Here is a 25318-nt window from a genome sequence, read left to right as displayed (position 1 = left end):
ATGCTTTCCTTTGCCGTTGTGTCAATTTTTGAAATTTGAATAAAAATGCAGGCTTCTCTTTTGTTAAGTAACAATTATTTATATTTATAATTATTTACATTTGTGGTGGACTGACTCCTTTCAGCAAGTAAGCAACCACCCAATCACACCCTCCTCTCCCTGAGTGGAATGTTGGAATTAAACAGAAGAGCAAAAGTGAGAGAACTTGTCAGTGAAGATGAAGAGAGTTTAGTAAGTGAAGGAAAAAAAGAGTGATGCAAAGGCATTCACTCACTGTCACCAGGTTGTCAGACGATCACCAGCTTTAACTTACTGAGGATGACATTACATGGCATGGAATACAGCTCAGAATATTCTTCTCATCAATTTGGGTCACCTGTCCCAGCTGTGTGCCCCTCCCAGCCTCTTGCCCACCCCTAGCCATACTCATGGCAGGGGCAGAGCAAGAAACCAAGTCTTGTCACTGTACAAGCACTGTTCAACAAGAGCTAAAACACTGGTGTTTTCAGCTTTAGTAACAAATACAAAATTTGGCATCATACAGGCTGCTGCGAAGTTAACTCCACACCAACCAGACCCAGAACATTTTTTAAACATACCTTTTCACTGCCAACTTTAGAAATTCTTTCTGCTGCACTATTGCTTTCAAGGCATATTCCTTCATCAACTCCATCATCATTAGAAAAATCATTGCTCATCTGATCACTGTGACAACTGCCTTCATTTTCTGCTCCACTATCAGTGCAACTTTCAGTCTGAGGAGATTTCTTAAAAAAAAAAAGACAAACTACTGTTATACAACATTTAAAGTTACATGGAACAAGAAATGAAAACGTTTGCAAAATGGCAAGCTTATATCAGATACTAGCCTATTCAATTTACAAAGTTGATTCAAATACTTGTAGGTCTAATATCAAATAATAAGTCCTATTATACCCTGTTGATCAGAACTGATTTGACCAGAAGTATTTTCATCCACAGTAAAAAGATGTCTTCCATTCCAATTCACTGGACAGGGTCAACGTATTACAGTAAGAATGATTAGTGTTCTATTAATCATTAATGTTTTATGGACTAACTTCAGCATTCAAAGGTTCAAAACATTTTCATTATCACTTGTAAGCAAGACAGATTCAAACACATATTTAAGTATGCTGCATGCTGGATTTGCAGGATGTGGAAAAGCCTAACAACTTGTGCTTTTAAATTTCTCATGAAGATAAAAAAAATCAGAAATGACTTCTTTATGGGAAGCATGGAAATCCTGTATCAATTAGAGAACATGCTTCCTTTTCAAAAAGGAGGAAAATCCATATATATATTAAGACTTCAAATTAAAACACTATCACGGCTAAAAGAAATTTTATGTAGATGTATGTTAAAATGGCTTTATTAGACTGACGGTTTGATTTCCTTAATAAGGAGCTTCAAGAAAGTTAAAGACTTTTCTCTGAAACTAAAAACTTTACCTCATCTTCGACATCAATGAAAATACTCATGTCTAACTCCTCAGGAAACGTCATACGATCATTGAGTTTAATTCTGTGCATAGTGGTGTAATCAAAGTCAAATCTCTTCAGCTGTAATGTCAACAGATATGGAAAATGCAAGAACCGCAGGCCCTAAACAAAGTAAAGGCAATTATTATTTTACTACCACTGTCAGGATCAGTATCTAGCAAAAGTAATTTTCCACAAATGATCTGGACAGTGCTTACCTTCCTTGCATCACATTTCTTCTTACACCGCTCACAAAAATACTGATTGGGGCCATCAAGAATCTCAGGCTGAATGAAAGCATGCAGTGCTTCTTCCTAATAAGGAAAAGATGTTACCTGATTTTTAAAAAAATGTTTACTGTGTAGGTATAAATCAGAATGTAAGTATGGTGATAAAAACAAAAATTATTTCAGTCACTGAAAACTACAAAACTTGAATGACAGATTTTGATACTTCCTTTAGACCCCTCAAAAACTGAATGAAGTATCATTACATGACATTATATTAGTGGTTTCACTGCTTACCACATATAGTAAGCTGTGCTTTAAAAAACGTTATTGAAGCTCTTCAAAGCTTAATTATTTTGGAACTGTATAAATATCCATATGTTTTTCGATCGTTTTATCAGGAACATAATATTCCTCAGGTTTACTGATTTATATCTCTTCCAATTTTCTCCTAAGTAATCTTTACACCAAAGTTAGTTTTGATTAGGATATTTCTTAATACAACTCCTATTCTAATGCATTTCACAATCTTCTATTCTTATTACTGATAGTTTTCTCAACAAAATCAGTGATAAAACTTTTATGCTGTGCATTCTATCACAATGTACAGCCCCCCAAAGCGTAAGACTACTTTTAGAGTAACTGTTACCTTCAAGATGTAATTGTCAGGTAGTCTCAGAGCTACTGAAGATTTCTAACATTCCTAACATACACACTTCAAAATATACCATAGGGGATGAAGCATTAGATTAGTACATTTTCATTTAATCTTTCAGTTTAATCTTTTTTGCAGGTCACAGAATCAAGAGGACACAGGTTGGAAGGAACTTCTAGACTATCTCCAGTTCTTAATGTTCGAACACTTAGGACAGTAAGATGCCATAGCAAACAGTTCAAACTAATTATTGTGTGGCTAATGATAGGCACTTAGGATACAGTTTTCTCCATAGAGAGGCATTATAATATAGTCAGTGGTTCCACAGGTATCTTACTGCAAGCATTTGTTTAAAACCTGTGAACAGCTGGAGTAGAATCTTTATGAAATTCTACACAATGAATGAGTAACAATTAGGCAAAACTTATTGGAAAAAACTATAAACAAATTTCCATCTCAGATTTTCAGAGTTCATCTAGTTTTTCCATGTCCAAAGTATACACACAACTAAAAATACAAGACCTTGTTACCAACCTAAGTTAGATTCCTAAGACATATTTCCTTTTTTCAGTCATCTATTTTCAAATTACCCTTAATAGTTTTAGTTTGGCAATGACACTACACTGAAAGCAAGTTCATTCAGTTCTCATTGTAATTCTACTTGCATCCATTCTTACACCCTCAGTGGAAAAGCTAACAAAAGATGAACACTAACAACACTTAAAACAGATGTATTTGCCATACCTCCAGACTACTGGTATTAACACTAGTTGTTTAGTGCTATAAAGCATTTCCGCTGCTTTCTAGTATCAATTTCAGCATGCCAGCTAGTTTCTCAATGCAACCACTCCTCTCAGCTGTTATCTGTCAATACTTTTATGGCTTAGAGTAAAAAAAAAAAAAAAAAAAAGAGCTTCTGTCTAATGCTTTTAAATTCAGGCATACCAGTAACAACAAAATCAATATGTGAATTGCTGTTCCTGTTTACCCACATATAATTAGAAGCTATATATTATGTCTGTATCTCTACTGATCTCCAAGAGACCACTTAAGGTTTTTTAAACCATGCCCTCTAACTCTGCAGTTACTGAAAAAAATTATTAAATCTTGAGATACATACTGACAAGATCTCAATGCCTGAACGACATTATAGCTAAACAGTTTTATTATATGACACGAACTTGGGGAATAAAGAAACAAAAAAATCAAAATGCAAACCCTAAGAACATACTGAGTATTTTTAGAATTGCTCCATATTAGGAAATAAAACATAACATTATCCTTCCAAGAAGTTCTTCAGTGCTGCCATTTAAGAAGTAATACACGTATATTTATAGATAAATGCAACATTTCAGGTATCTACATTTTTCAGTAGTACACAATGTCGAACAGTGGGATAATACACTTTATGTGGCATTCTACAGATTAACCTTAAAGTTCATATATATCCATTCTCTCTTATAAGAAAGTAATGGAAAATCACTTACCTCTAACTAGAGTTCTTTGAAGGTAGTATCCTCCTTAGATCCCCTATCTTGGGTTGTGTCGCCTGCTGCAAGTTCCCTCAGGAGCTGACTAGCAAGGTCTAAAAAGTTTTATATTCCCTTCTATAAGCCCTATTAGCGCATGTGTGAAGTTTTTGATCTCTCACATATACCCTTTTACCTACACCTACTAAATCACCATCTATGGATCAATGGAGGATACTACCTTCAGAGAATTCCATTTAGAAACAGGCGATTTTTCCCTTCTCCAAAAGCAAGTATCCTCCATATCTCCCCACTGCTGAAGACTACAAAACTAAAAATTATATCTGCTATAAATAAGACAAATGCAGGGAGGAGAATCAACTGAATATAACCAAAGTAGGAATTAAAAAAAAAGCTCAAAAACTGAAGCATCAGTACAAATTGCAACCATGTAACTCAGTAACAAGTCTTAGAAGTATTTTCCTCACCGTAGAGTAAACCCAGTAATTGCTGATTTACAGGAGAAATATCAAATGCTACCGAAAGTAATCCGTATTTAAATTCTTGATTGTTCAAGTTTCCTTCATTTTTACAAATATACAAAGAACTTTTTTATGGCATTCTGCTAGAGACTTCTTCCCTAGTGAAGAAAATTTCAAGCTGAGACATGTACAATGTATTGTTAAATGCAGAATGCAATTATAAAGCAAGGTTTTCATTATTTTCTTTAATAGATCAGAAAAATCTCCACTGAATAAAAATTACAATAAAAATCTTGTTTTGGGAAATGTTTGTAGAAATGTGTTAAAATGTGAAAAGGGAAGCAATCTATACAAAAGGTCACAATCACTGGAATTGCAGCTCAAAACACAGCTTCGAATAGCTGGATATTTCTGGGTATGAAAAAATTTACTACAGTCCTAAAAAGAATTCAAAAGATTTCACTAACTTGAATTCTTTTGTGAGATAAATGTCCTTCATATCTTTACTGCTACTCAAGATTAGTATTTAAAGCACTAAGTATCTTGAACCTACGTTGCAGTTTAACCTAATTCTGATAATTCTTTTCTTAACAGAACACTGTTAAGAACTACAGACTTGTGCTTAAAAAAATGCCAACATGCTAAAAACAAAAGGCAAAAACACTGTCTATAATAAATAACCTCGGTAAGCCAATTATGCAACAAGTGATTGTTTAAAACAACCTTTACCCAAAGGCTTCAATTCATTCTTACTCTTTCCCACAACTCCACCAATATTACAGATATTTTAAGCCACACAGTGGAATTTCAGTTTGTAATGAGTTCTTTTCAGGGGCTAGGAAAAAATAAAAAGCTTTCTCAGATTTACTAATATATATGCTTGCCAACATCAGTAATGCTGGAGCAAAAGTGATCAAGAATATCAATATACAATAGGATTTATTCTTCATTATTAAATTGCTTGCTAAAAGCATATGGTATTTCAGATGTGAACTTTAAAAAGCACAGCAACAACACTGCAAGTAAACTAAAAAATTCTAAGTCAATCTTCTTTTCCTCCACTAAGATTTTCAACAATGCTATTAAAATTTAGCAGATTTCTCAATAAAGAGAACAACCCAAAGAAAACTTAGTGATCTCAAAAATATCTCGGGCCAATGATGAAAATTTTATCTGGAAGAAAATAATTGATTACTGAAGCCCTAAGGCAATAAAGTTGCATTTCCCCTCCCCTTATACATGCACCAGTAGGACTCATTGAAGGGTAAAAGAAAAAACAAAACAAAAAATAAACCAAAAAGCCAAAAAAAATCTTCTAGAACTTGCTAGCTGGTTCACTGCACAAAGACGAACACCCCAAGATGGAGTATCTAGGATGATACTTACCATGTAACAAATTATACCACTGTCGCATTATGTATTCTATGTGTGTATGGATGCACTATTAGTCAGCATAATAGTACACACCACGCTAGCAAATGCCTGGTTGGAGCCATACGGGCGGATGACCAAAGGAATATCCAAGTAAGTGTCGATTCTCCAGCCTTCGTAGCCACATTCTAGACACCTTACATAGTCTTTCAGTTTGCCTTGATACAGCTGATTTATAAGATCGGCCTGAAACAGACAAATATTTAACAGTGCTTTAAACAACTGTTATAAACAACTTTAAACAACTGTTATATAATAATTTAATTATTATTTTAAGTCTTAACTGCATAGCTATGAAGTTAGAATTGTCACTTCCTAGCAGGACATCCATCTCTTGATTCTCTCCCCTATTCCCCTACCCCACCACTGCAGAAAACGTGTAAAAACAGCTTCTCAAAGCACGTTACATTAAGCTTCAAGGTATACTTTATGGACACATCTTAAGAATGACTAAAAAATCTACCAAAATTAAGTCTCTGTTCTTTAAAAAAGCAGGCCTGATCTTGCAGACATTTTTAACACTGATATTGCAATCTTTCCCTGCATCTCTGGAGGGAGGTGAGGAAAGCTAGAAGAGAGATTTGCCAATCTACAAATATGAAAGTTGGCCATATAACAACTTAGCTACTTATCAGAATGTAGAATGTGTTATGAATATACTGTCTTCTGTGTTAGAAGAGTGGGCTTGAGCTGCAAGAGCCCACAATATAGCTAAAAAATACTAATAGCAAGGAAGTTATCACAAAAGGGGTTACATAAGCACTTTCAGTGCTTCAAATAAAGAATATCCAGAGTTCAGAATATTCCACTTTTAATTGAAGACGAAAATAGAAGTAACATTCAAAAATATGTTTTAGTAGCATAGATATTATACAAACAAGAAAATTGGCAACTACTGTAGACTGCCAATAATCTTGTACTTAGAATTTAGAGTTCACATTTTTCACTATCATCCTTAAAAAAACACACCACTGAATGAGTGGAAAAGTTTTTATACAATTACCTGTTCTGTTTGCTTCCATTTCTGCTCCAAAGCATCAAACATGACTCTACAAAGCTCCTGTACATCATGTTGCTGCCATGCTGTTAGAAATTGAAATTTATTTTAAATCAAGAGAAGTTATTTACCCAATACTAACTGTAGTCTGAGAATGCTTCCTAAAGCTATCAATTTGTTTTCAAGTCTCTTCCAAGGTGTTTACAACATTAATCATTACTGGGACAGCATTCAATTCCACAAGCAGTTAGCTTTCAAATTAAACTGGAAAAAAATAGGCAACCAACTTGCTCCATGTGTATAAACAAGAATTCTGTATATAACAATAAATAAGTATACGGAAGTGCTAACATACACCATTCTAAATTATAAAATAAAATGGTTCTGACTTATTTCATCATGATTCTCCAGAATTCAGTAAGGTGTTTTCCCCCCACTCCCCATTAAGTGTAAGAACACTGGTTGTGTAATTACTCCATGGAAAAATTAACAGGTTATGGAGAAAAATTATATTATGTGCAAAAGAGTTTGATTTCATGGAATTCTCAATATAATTTTCTACTTCACTGGAATGCATGCATTTGACACTCATGATTCAAAACAGATGCAAGTTTCTCCTGAAGAAATACCTTTTTTTTTTTAAGAAACAGTTAACGTTTACAACTGCAATGACAGCTTAGTTACGAAACTAAGGTATTTTACTTTAATGGCTTAAACCTCTCAGATATTTATTTAAAAACAAAACAAAATCACAACCAAGCAACAACTTAAACCATTTTGCTTCCATCTGAAGTGGATTCTAATAACCATTTTTAATTATTTAGATATTTTTCCCTGTCAACAGCAGGTTAGGCCCCTAAAAGGGGATTACTGAAGTAAATCACACAAGTTTAATAGCTGCATATTACCCTCACTGCTATCCCATCCAAAACTCCGTGTAACATCTGTTGTTTCAATTGCTCTTTTTTTGCTGGTCTGCAGTAAAACAAACAGCCTTTGAAGCTGGTATGGGATACTTGTCACGGCATCCTCTTCAGATTCTTCAAATTCCCATCTATTCGCAACATTAGATATTTAACAATTAACAATGACTTGAAAATATTACTCGAAAAGACATTTAAATCAGCACTTATTGCATTTCAAGAGGTCTGCCAGATTAGATGTCAACTGAAGCTCTGTTACTGGGAGAAAGTCAAAATAATTCTCCTTAAACAAAATTGCTTTCCATTTCTTCAGTGAATGACAATGCTATTCATTAAATGTACAAACGTAAAACAAACAAGTAAAATACTTTTGAAGCCATTCACTGCACAAATACAGACATGAACTCCAATTAGTATCACACTCCTTTTGAAGTTTGATCTTTTCAAGATGTAGAGAATTCTTTAAAAAGCTTGTCCATGCCACACCAATAATATTCTAGTATTTCAGCAAAATCTGAAGGTGTTAAAAAGGTAACATACACTAGCTTATCCAGTTTGATATCAAGTATTAAAAGAAATCTTCCTCCTTTCCCCTCAGGATAACTTCTCTACTCACTTTCCTGCATTCTTGCATGTTATCCAAACCATTCTATCCACTTTGGAATCAAGGTTTGCTATTAACATTCAGAGGCATTTCAATATTCAAAAGAGAAGACGTTTAAAAGGTTTTTCTACCACAATGTATCAGGACAGATAGCATATACTATGACACTAAGATCTATTTTGATCATGTATACTCACTTATATAATGCATTTCTAAATTCAGGAGTCATGAAAAGCGTTTGTAAAAGGCTGTTCAAGTAGCAAGTCATTGCTTGATTTACTAGACCCACATAGCCTATAAATACAAAAAGAATGATATGGAAATAACATAAAAAGACGCCACATCACATAAAATATATTGACAATAAAACAATTGTGATTATGTTTACTCAAGAACTACATCCAGCTGATGTCATTTGTACTACAAAAATTGAGGCAATATTACAATTGCTTACTTCACTAAGCATTAAAAAGACAGTTTACCCAACAGAGATATTTTCTCTGAATTACACAAAGCTACTTTAATCATCACGAATCACATTTCACAATAATAAACAATATTTAATGTTGACTTCTCCACCAATGGAGACACAGATAACACTAAATAGTTTTAATAGTTAAATTAAGTATTTTACAAAAGTCTAGAATTTGTTAATAAAAATTTTGTAAAGTAGCTTGCTTATTGCCTAGCTGTCAACTACAAAATATCCTACTTATAATGTAATTACAATTTGTATCAGTATTGGTTTGTATTAAAGCCTGAGAGCTATAAACCGAACATCTTGAGTGCCAATGCACATACATCTTTTTAAATCTTCAACAGTAACTAGAAAAGCTACTAAAAATCAGTGGTTTTTGTTAGCTGAAAAGGGAGATATCTGTATTAACCTTACTGTCATTTTAAGATTTTCTCCAAAAGTATATAACATTAATAACAGCTGATAAGCAAGCAACATATACTGAAGCACCATGTAATAAAGTAAATACACTTATTCATACACTGAAACTCTTAGTATTAAATACATCAGTTTCATATTAGTAATGAATAGGCAGCTACTCCATGCAAAACAGAATTTTTCTGAAGAGGCTAACTTTGGAAGTGTATATTTTATTTATTACTCTGTACACAACTCATCTTCTTAGTTTTGTCACACACAAAAAGTTATGTGGCAGATAAACATTCCTATCTCAAAAAAATCTCGAGCAAGAATGAACTGGTGTAGTATGTCAGCTTTGTATCTGCTCAAAAAAGCTTAGTACCAGGAATTAGTCTTATTACTGAGCTACAACTTTACGGACACATAATAGCATATATGAAAATAAAAAGCAAATGCTAACGCATGTTGCAGGACTTGGATCAACAGCTCAGCAAATGGATTAAGAACACCTGCCTTGAACAGGAGGGTTGGACCAGGTGACCTCCAGAGGTCCCTTCCAACCTCACTATTCTAGTGCTTCCCCGGAAAAAAATTACGAGCCGAGTGTTTGTAGAGAAGACGGGTAAGAACATGAAGTAAGAACCTAGAATAGTATGAAATTTGACAGGGACGTTCCCAAACATTTCATGCGTGTTATGTTACAAGAATTTAGTATCTGTCAATCTTCATACACAACTGGGGAGTGCATATCTTGATAGCAAAACAGAGCTATGACTATGAAAAACATGAGATTCCAGCCAGCTTCTTTTACTCTCCCTTCTGGCAACCACTTAAACTGTGCAACATTTCCTTTAAGCCAACAGAAAGGGAAGGGCTGCAACACACAGACCATGGGAGGTGGCAGCAGCTGCTGGCTGGCTGGGCAGAGGCTGCCTTGTCCTCCCCTCTCTGCACAGCAAAGAGGGATCTCCCCTGGCACTGAGCTGCGCTCCCCTTTCCAGAGGGAGTCTCTGCTCACTGGTGAGGTGCCAGGCAGTGGACAGAAGAATCTCTTGGCAATCACAGTGGAAGCAGGGAAACCAGAACTGAGGGGCTGCAGGAGAAAGATTATAGCTAACACCTTAAGTGCAAAGATTTGGGAACAGCCCCTCTTATAAAATAGCATCAAGTACTCATTAAGCTGCAACTGAAAACACAGCTTGGGATGAATACTTTTTGGTAATACAGTCACAACTTCTCAGCCACGGACACAGCAGTGGATTAATACAGAAATGGAGGGTCCCTGACAGTTTGAATTGCACTGTCAATAGATATGGATGAGACAGAGCTCTTCTGCTTCCATAATGTAAGGATGTCATAGAAAATGTGATGGAAAATGCATCAGCATGGTGGTTCCCCCACCCCTCCCCCCAATAAATTGGGATTTCTTCTGAAAATCCTGAAGATGCTGCTATTTCAAAGTATACTAAAATAATAACAAATTAATAATGCCTTTACAAAAGAGAACGTTATACCTGTCTCTGATTTGCTCAGGACTGAAGAATACGAATAGCTTTGACTGACATAATCACTGGTACAGCCAACAGAGCCTTCTCTTGGAAGTGGGCCTATAAATCTGTCTTGCACACAGTCATCTGTTGTACCTGATTCCTCCTAAAACATAAATGCAATTATTTTATGCAAAAATTAACCTTTTTTTTTTTTACTGAAGTACCTAGAAATTTTATTTCTCTCACAGCTAAGAAATCAATTTAATATACCACACATTTTTTACTTTTAACACAGCAGATTTACAGTTGTTTGTGTAACATTCAATTCTGTCCTGCAAATTCCCAGCTCCTTCAGAAAGCATTCTTTGTGCTAGTGGAAGGAAATACCCTTTACAATACTGTATAATCAAATAAAGTATTCTAATGTATACAACAAGCAAGCTTGCAATTTATCATCTCCTATGTCTCAAGTTTACGATACTAAAATGCAAAATAGAATTTTTGTTCCTTTTTTTGTTATGAAAACTACAATTCAGTACTCCTTCAAAATCATCCTCAAATTCTGACCTTGGGTTTTATTTTTTTGTCTTTTCCAGATGATGAAGTCCATAAAAGGCTAAGTAGGCCTTATGCTGACATAAGAGCTGAGTAATAAACCTCCATATATCACCGGTCTACCTGATCCCCAATTTAAATAAACTGTACCTATGCTTATCTTTTACTACATCACATATTTGAGGAACAGCAATTTTCCAATATCTTGTTACAGCAGACAATTGCTTGCAGAAACACTGATCATTTTTTTATTTTCAAATAAGGTAAAATCGGAAGCAGATAATTCTGCTGTTGATACAGCACTACCTTTTCTGAAAATTCCGTGAGCGGCCTAACATTGCTTTCAAACAATCACAGGAAAAGGAACAAGTATAATTAAACCTGTATTATTAAAGACTTATCTCTAAACACGTCAGATTAATTATATAATCTTACAAAATTATCCATAGCAAAGCATTACATAGATACTTGACAAGTAATGATTTATTGTTACTTTTTATTCATACTAGTGGAATTGGTCTTAATTCAGGATAAACCTAGAAGCATAACATAGCAGTCTAAAAGCCTGTTGAGGTTTCTGAGGTAATAGCTTATTAAATTGGGCTATGTGTTTCATATTTCATTTTCTGACATTATGACAAGAGCAATACACATAGCATACATCTATCGTCCCAGCACTATAGCTTATGTAGCTGAGTGAAGATTTTACCTACCGATGTTATATGAGGTTGCTCACCATCTTTGTCCGTCAAATGTAGAAAATTCTTCTTCCCTGGCTCAAAACCAGCATCAAGAATAGTTTTGTCACTGTTCTGATTTATCGGAGTCTGTTAAAAAAAATAAAGCGCTTTATTTTTTTAAACAGATTTATATGCAATTAACAGATTCTGTCCAAGTACATTGCTTGATGTAGCTTCTGGCACACTAACACAAGATGAAACAAAACATACTCATTAACACTGGAAGAACTTGGGGGCAGTTTAAAAGACAGTTTAAATTAAGTATTATAGTACAGTTTAATACTCAGAAGATGGACAATCTATTCAGGAGCCAAGACATTGACCTGCAAAATTCCTGCCGAACAGTAAATCCTACAAAGCCTACATGCACTTTTGTTTTAAAAAATTAAGTTCAGCAAGCGCACACATCTTGAAATAAGCTATTTCTTAAAAAAAATCTTCTAAAGTCTTCTGAGAATCGTATTAACCAAAAACAACACTGATTTACAATAAAGCACAGAAATAAGTCTTTTTTTGGTACAATACATTCAGACAGGTATAAGAAACATGGAAAGTTTCTCAAACAAGACCACAGGAAACTGAGAAAGGGGGTTAATTACCATAGGAACTATTACTGAAAGTACATACTGAAAATGAAAACTAGCATTGAATCTGAAGGATATTAAGCTTTGTTTACTGATTAAGTATGTGTATCAATTGAAAGCACATTTTGAGATTAAAATGTAGATACAGAACAGTAACATTTAGCCAAATCAAAATAGCAGTGTCAGCCTGCTCTGGTGCACATACAAGTTTTTGTTAGGACTAATGAAAAAAATTTAACTATGAAATACGCACTAGGCAATATGGCTAACATTTTTTCTGTAACGTGAAGCCTCAAATGTTTGTTATTAACAGGAAATAAAAAGCACTTTTGCCATACCGTATCAGTTACATTATCTCCATTTCCCCACACTAAATCAAAGGTTCCATTCACATAGCCCACTTTTGAAGCCACATCTTCAAACAGCTTTTTAAGCAGAGTGGAAGCTGGAAGGTTCAAAGTAACACGTTCATTCACTGTCTTTGAATTTGTCGTATCTTGTATTATACACAGCACTCTGGGCTCCTCAGCAGCACTTTCCACCTAAAATGACAGCAGGCAACAATTCATTGAGTAAAGCTAACAACAATTCAGATCTTAAATGAAAAATCAAAACAAGATTTCACCAATAAAATGTATTATATTTTATGACCTAAGGATCCTAGAGGACTTAGTTCTCTTATGTCTGCTTTCATAAATAAAGAACCCTTAAGTTTTGGAAAACCTATGTCAAAATATGCTTCATTTTCATAGAACAAGAAAGAATCTGGATGGGTGGATCAACACGTGGTGAAATAAACTGCTCAAGTTCAACACACAATTTTAGCCTTTAAGCAGATAGAAGATTGTCAAATCAGGAAGAGACTTTCAAATCATCACTTCAAGCTCGTTTAGCTTTGACATGGTCCTAAATGCTGTTGAGATAGAAATATACCTTTTGTCATTTCTCAAAATGCAAACCATATCTCCAAGCTTCCAAATAATCTTGGAAGCTATCCATTAAAACAAAAAGTCTCTTCATCAAGCCACCATCAATTTTCTTTTACCACATCCACTGCTGGGTGAGTCGCGGAAGAAATTCTTCTGCTTAAACACGGTAAGAAAATTAACATTGAGCAATGGCAACTAGGTAGTTCTCAAAGCACAGCAAAGTAAAGAAATCTAAACCAGCAACTTCAATATATTTGAACTCAGAAAAGTAACAATCTTGAGTGAAGAATGCAATGGAATAGAGGTAAAATTTTATAGAGCCAGATAAGCCAAGAAAACAGCATTTTCCTAACACTTTCCATCACTGAAAAAAAAACAGGAAGTCAAAGATCTAATGAAATACAATCAATCAATCATCTCAGTTATCTAAAGGACTTACACTTCTAAAACAGCGAATAACTAATATTAAGGTACAGGTCAAACAAGAAAGCATGAGGTCAGTAAAAGGAAGAATTGGTCCCCAAGGAGTCAGCCTTTTCAACTTGTGACACAGAAAGTATTAGTAACGCATGTCAGACCACCCAAATCTCACTTCATGGCTATATAGCACACCATCAAGTCAAGAAAGGCAAACAGATACATGCAGCACTATCGCCACTTTCAGTGGATAAAACATTAATATACAGCAAGAACTGTGTTCATGCTAAAACCATCGGCCATGTCAAACATCTAGAGAATAAACAACTACAAAGAGCTAAACAACTTTAATGTTCCTTGTATTTCTACATAATCAAACTCAACACAGATGACCAAAGTGGTACAGTCCCTTATGAAAGGTCTTAAATACCAAACCTCTTAAATTAACAGGAACAAGCATTTTAGCTGATCCCTTTATTCTCCACAATTTCAAGATCAGCCAACAGTCTTCATGCAAATCAAAAATGAAACATCAGGTAATGGCAGCATCTATTCCTTGCACCAGGAGGAAAAAGTTGACAGAGACAGGGAAACACAGCCACTTCTTCCCTATCCTAATCCAGATTGTGTTAGCTTGCTTTAGACTGATTTTTCTTAATTTGAAGCCCAACTTCCCTTAAAAATTTAAAGTACAATAAGTTTATCAAGGATACTGAAGATTTCAACACAGAACATTAGCTGCATGCTTAAAAATATGCAATGTACCACTTCCAGCAAATCTGCAACTTGTCAGCTTCATACATAACCTTGACTGCAGAATGCAAGGTTTATGAACTACTTTCCAAGAAGACATACAAAACTACCCCTGAAACATTAGCTACACATTAAGGAAACATAGTTCAAGAGTAAAAGCAGATTTGATATATGTAGACTAAAGTTAAATTTCACTAGTGATTACTCCTCAGGATGGGTTCTTTCCTTTATGTTTTCCAGCACAGAGCACCCCCCCTCCTGTTTTTGATCAAACAATAGGTATACAATTTGAATCTTTCATGGTATGGTTATAAAAGAGAAATTTATGGCCCAGTTCAGTAGTCCGCTTTCCTGATTCTTCTGGAGAAGATCATCAGGATCAAAAAAACAATGAACTCATAAAAGCACCTCCCGTTCCAGCCTACAGACCTTGGCTTGCTCTGGGTCCAACAGTGCAGAGCTTAGAGGCATCTGGTACTACTTATACAGCTCCATCTAGAAAAAAATATGTTAACTCTAGTTTTAATAGTTCCCACAGTAATTTTGTACTGACCCTACATGACTACAGCAGGAACAGAAGTTCTCCATTTGAGACTCAATTCCTTTTTGTTCTGCCTTCTCATAACCAACACCACCATTCCCTTTCTCTCTGCCGAAGATACCTGTATTCACAGGTATCATTCATATATTCATTCAAATCCTCCTACTCAAGCTTTCTCCACTGCTTTTGATAATAAATCAGTTCTGACTCATACAGAAAATAATTACACTCACAGTATCTGACGGATGGAGAACTCCATAAAGGAAATAACATTAAGAGAACAAATTATAGAAGATTACGGAAGATTTGCTGGTTGGGTTGCTGGATGTTCCATGCCAGACAAATCCTCTCTTCCTCATTCAGACATAATTCTGACAGACTGAAGTGGTTTAACTCAGGGATAGTACAGCAAAAGATATTAAGCCATCATTTGAGCTTTCACCGTTTCATGCTCACAGTAAACAGGTGAAGCAAAGACAACCTCAGTGCAACTCTGTTCATATCTAACTTTCACATACACCATCTGAACTATCAGACTACACAAACATCTTATTTGGGGCTTCTTAACAATAAAAATACTGTAAAAGGCAATACTGGCCAGCGATCAACCTCTGAACTACTCTGCCAGACCATTATCAAATCAAGTCCACAGGGTAAACAAGAAACCCGATTTTAATCACTACATAATTTGGTATCCAATAACAGCTACAAAATTATATTTTTTGATGAAAAACTAGCAGGCTACAGAAACACAATGTAAAAGCATATGAACATAACAGCAGAAGCTTCAAACTGAGTAAGACTGCATTTAATATGTACATAATCTCGGTATTCAAGAACATGCACAAGAATTCAACAGCTCATGCTCCGGCTTAGAATGCTCATTTCTCAGCTCATGCTTAGAAATAAGTGCTACAGCATCATGCTGTTACTATATATCTTAGTTATTTAATAAAGTTGATTTCATCTGTCTACCTGTGAAAATTTCTTCTTCATTTCAGCAAAGATACTCTGTCTGCAACTCCAAAACATATCCTATAGTATATAAAAACAAAATTAACAAGTCATAATTCTTTAAAATAGTAACTGTTTTTTTTTTTTTCCATGAAATCAGTTTTATAGTGTAAGTAAAAGAATTACTAAATTCCAAACCACCGCTTGCAGAGTAACTTGAAAAGGAACACCCTCCAACCATTGTAACAACAGAACAAGTTCTCTATTAACATATTAACATTTAAATCATTACCGAGTCATCACAAAATGTTAGTAAGTTGGGACGTAACCACAGACTACATTTCATAAAGTAAAAAAAGCAAGTGTAAAAAAACAATTCAGGAAGTAAATTCATACTATAAATTCCTTCGTTATATTAAAAAGGCCCTCCAGAGGTAAACATTTTACCTGAAATGGCTCTAGTGCAAGATTAGCATATAATCCTGTAATTCAGTTTGGTATTGCATTTATAAATTACAATGGTAGCCAGTTCCACATGAAGCTGTTCCTTCATGGCTCAATTATTTTCTGTAGTAAAGTTTATATTAGTATGAACCCATTTTGAAGCATTCAACTGGAGATAATAAAGGGATGAAATTACTGACTTCCCTTATTCCTAAAGCTCTTAAAGAAGAGTTTTCCTTCGTATCTATCGCACCACCAAAATGCACCAATAAGCATTATACATACAAATCTGTTTTCCAACTACAGACATCAAATTAATCGGTTTCTGAATCTGAAGCACTGAATTTTTTATTTTTCCATAAAAGAAGAGAAAATGAAGAAATTTGGAAGTATGCATGACTGTAGCTTAATAACTTAAGTTGCAGACCCTCCACTGCATAAACAGAAAAGCAAATGGCTACTTAAGGCTGTAGTTTGGGAAACCATTCTATGATTATTTTACCACAGAATTCTTCTCAAGTTAGTCTTTTGGTCAAATGGTTGGGATATTCAAAGTATGTTCTATATTATATTAAAAAATTGCAATTTCAAATGTTAACCTTCTAAAATATTAAAACACTGACACTTTCATCCCAAGTCACTCCATCTCCCACATGCTCCCATTTGTATAGAGGAGATGAGGTTCTGAAACCTACACGTAGGAATTTTCCGACCACGTTTTACACCAGATTTGGAAAACAGCTTTTATAATACTAACATGTAAACAACAAACAGGTTGGATATTTGCAGACATTCCAGAGAGCCGTTCTACATAAGCATTTTCCTCATGTACCTTAAAAAAAAACATATCAAATTGGTGATCTATATGGATATATGTTGATGCAATATTGACATGCAAAAGCACAGTGGTCTTAACACTGCTTTTAGATGTGGCTTGCCATTTTTCAGCTTTGAACCACTAAGTTCATTAAAATTCCACAGCAGGCATTTTACTAGCCTTATGAGAACAAAGTGAGAGAAATTTTGTTTTCAAACGATGGAAGACTCTCCCAAGATTTTAACTCCTGTTTCGGTTTTTATAAAATTTTCAGAGATTGAAACTTAAAGCTAAGCTCAAACTTCATGTACACTCTACTTGAAGTTTTCGAATGCCATTATTGCAAATGGAGAAGAAAAAACAACAGCATGAATCAGTAAGCAAAAATTACAAATTTCAAGTCAAGAGTTTAAATAACAGATGTGCAAAGTTTGGCTGCCAAGCAAAGTTAATGGCCTATTGAGACTTAAAATGATCACTAGTTTCTAATGTCCACGCTCTATAAATAATTCTCACAAATCATGTTACAGAGGGAACACAGATCAGTAGCAAGCGGCAATGGTAAACATGTTCACATTCACAAAATGACTTGGGTGATTAAGCCTAAAGCAGCAATTCTCAAACTTCATGTAGCATCAGCAACTTAAGACCATACAAAATGCATACAAGTGACTATTGTCCATCATATTACTGCTAGACAAATTTTGGAGTGTGCACTCCAAGTCTGTGTAACTGACTGGGTGCAAGCTTCCAGCAATTAAAAATATAGTTAAATTTGGTAGCTTAACTCACAAAAAAGTAGTCTGATTTTACCTCTGAAGTATCACTACATAGAAACACTTAGACACTACAGTTCAACTGACCAGAAGTCTCAACTTTTTCAGTGATAACAAATTATTGCAGATCTACCCCTTGAGAAACCACAACTATATTCCAGCAATTTCTTCACCTGCTCCAAGAGGTCCAATCCATTGAACTGGACAAGGCATATTGGCAGCACTATGTTTTGCAGAGAACAGGAAGGCCAAAAACTTTCACACAGCAAGCAAAGAGAAAAATCACAGAGCTAGGTTACCACCCCCAGTCTAAAAGCTCCCTTCACCTTGTGCATTCTGAACTATGGATCTCAGAGCCCTTACAGCTCACAACTCACTCATCCCCCCAGCTGGGCTAGTCATGTTCCATGTTTTAGCCAGCCCTGCAAAACTCTTCTTCAAAGGCCAGTTTCTCTGATACAGCCAGGTAAGCAGGTACATCTTCCAGGAAAGCAACAAAGTGGCTAAAAAATATCTTTGGAATGAGCAAAGCATCAAACAGAAGTCCTCCACCACTTCTGACATTGCTGCAATTACTAACCTACAAAAGAAAACAGAAATCTGACACGTACTTGACCGCATTTTGGAGGAAAAAAGCAACTGTTTGAAAGAAGAGTTTACTTAGTTAACTCTGTCAGAGCATCATGAGCTGTTACTCAACACAGGTACCTCTGCAGCCGTATTGTAGTTAATTAGGGAAAAGAAGCACCTAGAATTCATTATGAATGCCTGAACCAAAAAATATTTTTTTATAAGACAGCATTTTACAGTACAGTTGTGGTAAAAAAAATACACTTTTTCTAAACAGTAACATAATGAGCAGAATCATTTTGAGCTCTTAACTTGATGCATCTTGTCCTACAACTTTTTCTGAAGCAAAAAAACACTTTTAGACTTTCCTTTTTGCTAGGAACAGGAAGAAGACGGGAAAATGAGAAGGAAAACTACCAAGTGGATTAAAAAAATCTTGGAAGTGATACAATTGTTTTAATTTGAAATAAACATGTTTTTAACCTCACTGTTTATCAACTTTTAATACCCATTTACCTGTGCTAGATTAAAAGTTCCAAGTAACTTCTCCACCCCGACAACTACACTCAGAGATTTCAAAGGCATCGTGCAAGGAGATCAGTAGAATCATAGAATATCCTGAGTTGGAAGGGACACATAAGGATCATCTAGTCCAACTCCTGGCACCACACAGGTCTACCCAAAATTTTAGACCATGTGACTAAGTGCACAGTCCAAACGCTTCTTAAACTCCAACAGGCTTGGTGCAGTGACTACTTCCCTGTGGAGCCTGTTTCAGTGTGCGACAACCCTCTCCAATTAGAATTCACAAAAATACTTTAGAAAGTTGTCAATAGAGTCAAAATATTAGGCCCAAAATCCACACAGGCTGGCCCAATTACATCCCCCATTACGAAGCTTTAAGTCTAATTTCAACCTTGTGAACTTGGTGCTAACTCTAATGTCACAAACTGCTCCACTATTTCAACTCAAACGTTTGCAGCACTAGATCCTTGGTTATATTGTTCCTCTCTGCTTCAACCTATGGCATTAAGCTATGTTTCATCTCATGGCTTTTGATATACCTTAAAAATAATTAAATCGATACCTAAATGAGATACCTAAAATCACTCCAATTACACAATAATTATGATACACTTATGCAGTAATACGAACATATATTTTGGAAACACAATACGTAATACTGATGAATTTACAATGCACTGAAAACACTCCACACATTTGAGGCAGCTTGAAGACTCTGAACGCAGCAATGCATCAGCTATACAAGGAGTTAAGGCTTGAATAGCTTCAACTGCTCCCAGAAGCAGCAGTCTTGCTCCCATCTGCTTACTTCTACACCCACTGTGTCCCCTTCCTTGTGCTGGTACAAATGGTCATGCACCTACATGTTAAGCTACCTCAGAATAACTAATCCTTCTTAAAATTAATCATTTCTGGTTAGTTTTTCATAGAACCATTCAGGCTGGAAAAGACCTCTAAAATCATCTAATCCAACCTTTAATCTAGCCCTGCCAAGTCCACCACTAAACCCTGTCACTAAGCACCATATCAACACGCTTTTTGAAGGGATGGTGACTCAACTACTTTTCTGGGTAGTCTGTTCCAATACTTTACAACCCTTCCAGTGAAGAATTTTTTTCCTAATGTCCAACCTAAACCTCCCCCTTTTCAGTAGGTTAACTTTAATCTGAGTCAGTCTTCTAGTTTAAATGAATGCTTAAATCTCCTTGAAAAGCATCAAGCGATATACCAGTACCACGGAGTAATAGTAGCATTTTAAATATGCATATTACATATAGTATACTTAAATTACTAAATACCAAAACCACCTGAAAGCACTGCAACTGTTTTTTTTTTTTTTTTTTTTTGTAACCTGAAGACTGAAATTACACCCTCCATCCTTTGGTATGAGTCTCTGTAAATGTCAGTGCTGCTTTACAGGAAAAGATGAATATCTCCCCCTTCTGCTTTGAATGGCCTGGAAAAGCAAGAAGTGTCATTATTGCAGCAACCACATTGCTTTCGCCCTCACCCTGTGTCTTTCAGCCTGCTGTAGATAGAGGATAACTGCTGGAAAGCACGGAAGAAGGCTGGAGCCATAATAGAGACTGATGGCCCTGGTCAGATGAACACCAAGAATGCTTTTCTCTGGCGGATGACCTGATGCAGACAGGAGAAGAGGAATGCCATGGAATTCTGTAGCAGGGTCACTACATTCTTATTTGTTTTGGAAAATAAGTTTATGTTTTCCTCTCTTCTGTCTCATGGAGATTTTGGATTGATTAGTTGTTTTCAAAGACCAACTCCACAGAAATGCTTCTCTAGTAACAAAGCTTAAATTAAAAAAAGTTACTGTTTGTTCCCTCATTGAAACAGAGCTTGCTTATAAACAGTCATTCATGGAATGGCCAAATTACTATTTTCTATATACGCTTCCAAGTCTAACATAACTTTCTGAACATGTCCAAAAACACACTGTCTTAAAAATACTGTGTTATTAGGCTAGCATTTACCTTTGAGAGTTTGTTCCTACTTTTGTGGATTACTCACTCATTTGTAAAAAGCATTTATAAAAGTAGAAATGACAACCAGAAAAAGTTGGTATGGGGCCAGAGTAGTACATTTATCCAGGGTGTTTAAAGCACCCTGAAGGATACAGAGGACATGTCTGATGACAACTGAATTAAGGTCAAAACCTTTGTTTTTCCTGTATTACAAAGGCTACATTCTAACTTTAAGTTCTGTATTTTAACAGACTTTAAATATATCATTTTTAAGAACATGTTGAAGAACCTGTCTTTTTACTCTTACGCTCTACTGGTCCTTTAAATCTGGTAAATTAAAGGTGATTCAAGATTAATTACTTCTCTTAAAAATTAGATGCAGCAACTGTCAATAAGGGAAAGATGACAAATGTTTCCTGGTCACCCTACAGGTGACACAAAAACAAGAATGAAAAGAACAGATAATCAATGGATAAAGAACACATCTTCCATAATAACAGATCAAGTTTTAACATCTAAACCAGTTAAACACTTTTTGATAACTTCACTCTTGAATCATTTAATTTCTAGTGTGTTTTGTATCCAGACTAAAACAATGAGAATTAAATGTAAATGAAGTTTTACTGCAAACCGTCTGCCAGCCTCTATACATCCCTTACAGTACAAACTTCATATTTGGATCTGAAACAGCCTCATCTTTCTACTGCTTCCGTTTGTTTACATCCTGTCTGCACCTCACTTTATCACCACGCTCATTAGTCTTCAAAAAATTCTGAAAAATCCAAGAACACCGTGAGATACATATTACACTTTTATCCATCGTATTGTAATCACATCATTTGTTTCCTGTGTAGAGTCCCAAAAACAGTGGGTATGCTTTCACACTTGCTCACCATTCCATAAAGCCCAGGCATACCACAGACTTTATAGAAACATTTTGCTACCATGCCAATAATCTAAAGGACATTTTTCTGGATTAAGATTTACAAATACAATGTTAGCATGAAAACAAATCAGAGTGAGGGGAAAGATGGATTTTTCTGTTTGGGTAATTTTGAAATGTAATTTGCTTTACTACAAAATTACTGGAAAATATGCATACAATTATTTTTTTTTTTTGGGGGGGGGGGAGGGACAACGGACAGACAGACATTTGAGATTAAAAGACAGGAATCCATAGTTAATTTTTAATTATTTCTGTCAATCTGCTGCTGGTGAAGAGGAGAATCTGGAATAGCAAGGTGGACCAGCACAGATTCCTTGTGCAGTTGTCTAGCAGTATGACATGGAACAGTTACAGTTAAGAACATAAGCACCCACAAAGCCTGGCCATAATCTGAATCTGCTACCAGTACCACAAAGGATTGCAGGGAGAACATGGAACACTAAAGCAGAATAACTCCACAGAAAGCATACCTACAACTATGTACAAGGAAGAACCTAGATGTTTCCTCCATATAGTAATCTAATCTATCAAAATATTTTACTGTAAACAAGAGAGGTACTAGCATTAAGTTTTACCTGCTTTATTTTTTCTCTAATTTCAGTCATTATTACTGATCTCAACATAATACTTATACAAATCAGTAAACTTATCTGCCTTGAGTTCCTTTAGCTCCTGCAGTATTGCACCAGACTTCTTCAAAAATGCAACAAAGCTCAAAGTGAATCTGTTTTCAGACATAATCTACAGCGAAAACTTTCACGGTATATCAAGTACATTTCTTACACATCTTCTAAAGCTAAAATTCACTAATCCTACAGAATTCATACACGTCTCCTCATTTACTTGAAAGGCTTTCATTACATCTTATTGAGAAGACACACTTAACATTCAGGTTCTGCTCCAACACCACTCCTTTTGCCATGCAACAATGTCCTTAGCAACTGAATATGCCCTTTTTAAAGGGTTCTGGTTGTGCACCTAGAGAGGAATTTACCTCAGATGAAGCATTCTGAGGAACTAGGGTACAATAAGGAATGCTTAGCTGTTTTACATAACTGCTCATCTAAAAATCTACTGTCATTTTTCAGAAGCACCCAAAGTAGCCTTACGGCCACACAAAGAGTGCAGTCACAATCCTCACAGGCTGAATTCAATCAAGTGATTTTTACCAGTTTTATCCCTTAATTCTTTGAGAACACAGACACATCCTTTTTAGAAGCTATTTCAAGTGCCAGTGCTGAGCAACATCATTTGTTTGACACAAACTGACTGCTTGCCAAACACTGCAAAAACATGAACAAAGAATATACTACACACTTTCACAGTGGCTAAAACTGTGATCAAGTTGGATACCATTCTACCTGAAAGCTTACAAGAAAAGTTTAAAGTCATACTAGTATTTTCAGGTATCAATACTTTAGTTATACTGCAACAGCATTGTTTTGAGAATATCGTTTTATTCAAGACAAGAAAAAAAATACAGTAAAACGCTAAATAAGCAGTTCACCTGAAAGCATACCATATTCATTTTCAAAGGGTAAAGTGTAAAATACCAGCTTTAAGTGTTTGCAAAAGGAACCAAAGACATTTTCGAACTGAATAAAAAGGCTGAACATGTAACTCAATCGCTCAGTTTTCTAGCAACGTATCTTTCACGCTTAAATTTCTTATATAAACCCCAAAATATTTTCAAATATGGATAAAAAAAGCTGGATATATGAGTAACTACACATATTTTTGGGCACTACTGTATCCATTAAAACGTACTGGGAGAAAGGTTTAAAATAAGACTTTCTTTCACAATTTAATTCAGACAAGACCAAAACCTACAAGTCAAAGGTAACAAAGTCAAGGTGCAGGTCTACTTAAGTTCCTTATGTTAATAACAATATACTCTATCAGCAAAAGGAAGTTGAATGACTTATCATTGTCATTTACCAATGATACTTCCTATCCCACTTATCAGTTTGTGGGATAGGAAGATTCTTATTTTAAATAAAATGATCTACACTGATCTAAATCCACAGGTACTTCAGTTTTAAAAACTGAAAAACAGAATTATTGGACTTAACCTATTTAAGAATGACAACTAACAAAGCGTTTAAAGTTTTTTTCTTGTATACTGAAATTCTGAGCTGAAGACGGTTTAGAATTTAATATTGACAGACATTTATTCTCTGCCCCCACATAATTACTTCACAGCTCAGAAGGAAGTCTATTACTTGTTTGATGAACAGTGTGTAACTGCACAAAAAATGATTGTACTGTACTCAATTGATTTAGCAACTTTAATCACTGGTGACCCACACCAGCTAGCAGCACTTACAGACTGAGGTTCCAGTATCGAGTAGCTACCTCTTAGGCAAAAACTTATCACGATCTCAAAGTGCCATTAGATAATTATCCTGATCAGTTCTCTCGTACTACAGATTACATACCCAGATGTATACAGCATGGGGAACTAATGTGTGACTCCAAGAAGCTCAGTGATTGAACTAAGCATGGAAAGACCTTGTGTGCTACTTTCACATCTCATTCACCAAACTACAGTACTGAGTATCACACAGATAGTGTCTGTTTGCAAGGAACAAATGACTCAACGGACTTCTGTTTGGATTTTGTTTCCTAAATTTGATTTCCCAATTTGCTTGGCCAATGAAGTAGTCAGATTTTCACAATCACACCTTCATACTTTACGACCAAAGCGCACAAAAAAGAAAGTAAGGACAAACTGATAAGCTACCCAAGCGGTAGTTACTTGTGGAGTATCTTAACACACTGGAATGAAAGAACCCAGGTGTCATCAACACTGAAAAAGAACATCCCTTCACTAAAAGAAATGCAAAATATCTTACTCTGATTCCTGTTCTTCTAACAAAGTTAATGCGATACCCATCAAGAAACATCTTTTATTTGTTCAATGTGGGAGATTAAAATGGATTAATTAGTGTAGGGATGAAAAGACTCATGTTAGTTAGCTGAGAAAACTCACACAATCTTTGATTAAATGGCAGCAAGTAAAAAGCATATATACTTATTTTGACAGGTGTACTCTGTCAAGTTCATGCTGGAACTTGTTGAGAAAGAATCTGCATAGCATTTAACGAGTGGCATAGACATTTCGGAAAGCT

At 35.3% G+C, this 25318-nt stretch overlaps 1 protein-coding gene across 7 annotated transcripts in view; it reads right to left on the bottom strand.

The window, feature by feature from the left end:
- The window catches only part of USP47 (ubiquitin specific peptidase 47), a 52648-nt gene that overhangs the window by 23529 nt on the left and 3801 nt on the right, over positions 1-25318 (bottom strand). For 2 of the 7 annotated variants that reach the window (XM_040559339.1, XM_040559340.1), the window contains exons 2-12: positions 16149-16208; positions 12872-13075; positions 11923-12036; positions 10679-10817; positions 8485-8581; positions 7669-7814; positions 6767-6846; positions 5800-5949; positions 1718-1813; positions 1470-1622; positions 600-767 (exon numbers count right to left, since the gene is read on the bottom strand). In XM_040559339.1, coding sequence (XP_040415273.1) covers positions 600-767; positions 1470-1622; positions 1718-1813; positions 5800-5949; positions 6767-6846; positions 7669-7814; positions 8485-8581; positions 10679-10817; positions 11923-12036; positions 12872-13075; positions 16149-16208 — 1407 coding nt within the window. Of the gene's footprint in view, positions 1-599; positions 768-1469; positions 1623-1717; positions 1814-5799; positions 5950-6766; positions 6847-7668; positions 7815-8484; positions 8582-10678; positions 10818-11922; positions 12037-12871; positions 13076-15061; positions 15128-16148; positions 16209-20769; positions 21059-21865; positions 21987-25318 lie in introns of those variants that run through there. The other 5 variants (XM_040559343.1, XM_040559342.1, XM_040559341.1 and 2 more) reach the window with 5 other exon arrangements.

The sequence above is a fragment of the Cygnus olor genome, chromosome 5 (genome assembly GCF_009769625.2).
Source record: "Cygnus olor isolate bCygOlo1 chromosome 5, bCygOlo1.pri.v2, whole genome shotgun sequence".
NCBI lineage: Eukaryota > Metazoa > Chordata > Aves > Anseriformes > Anatidae > Cygnus > Cygnus olor.
This window is presented reverse-complemented; position numbering and strand designations above follow the sequence as displayed.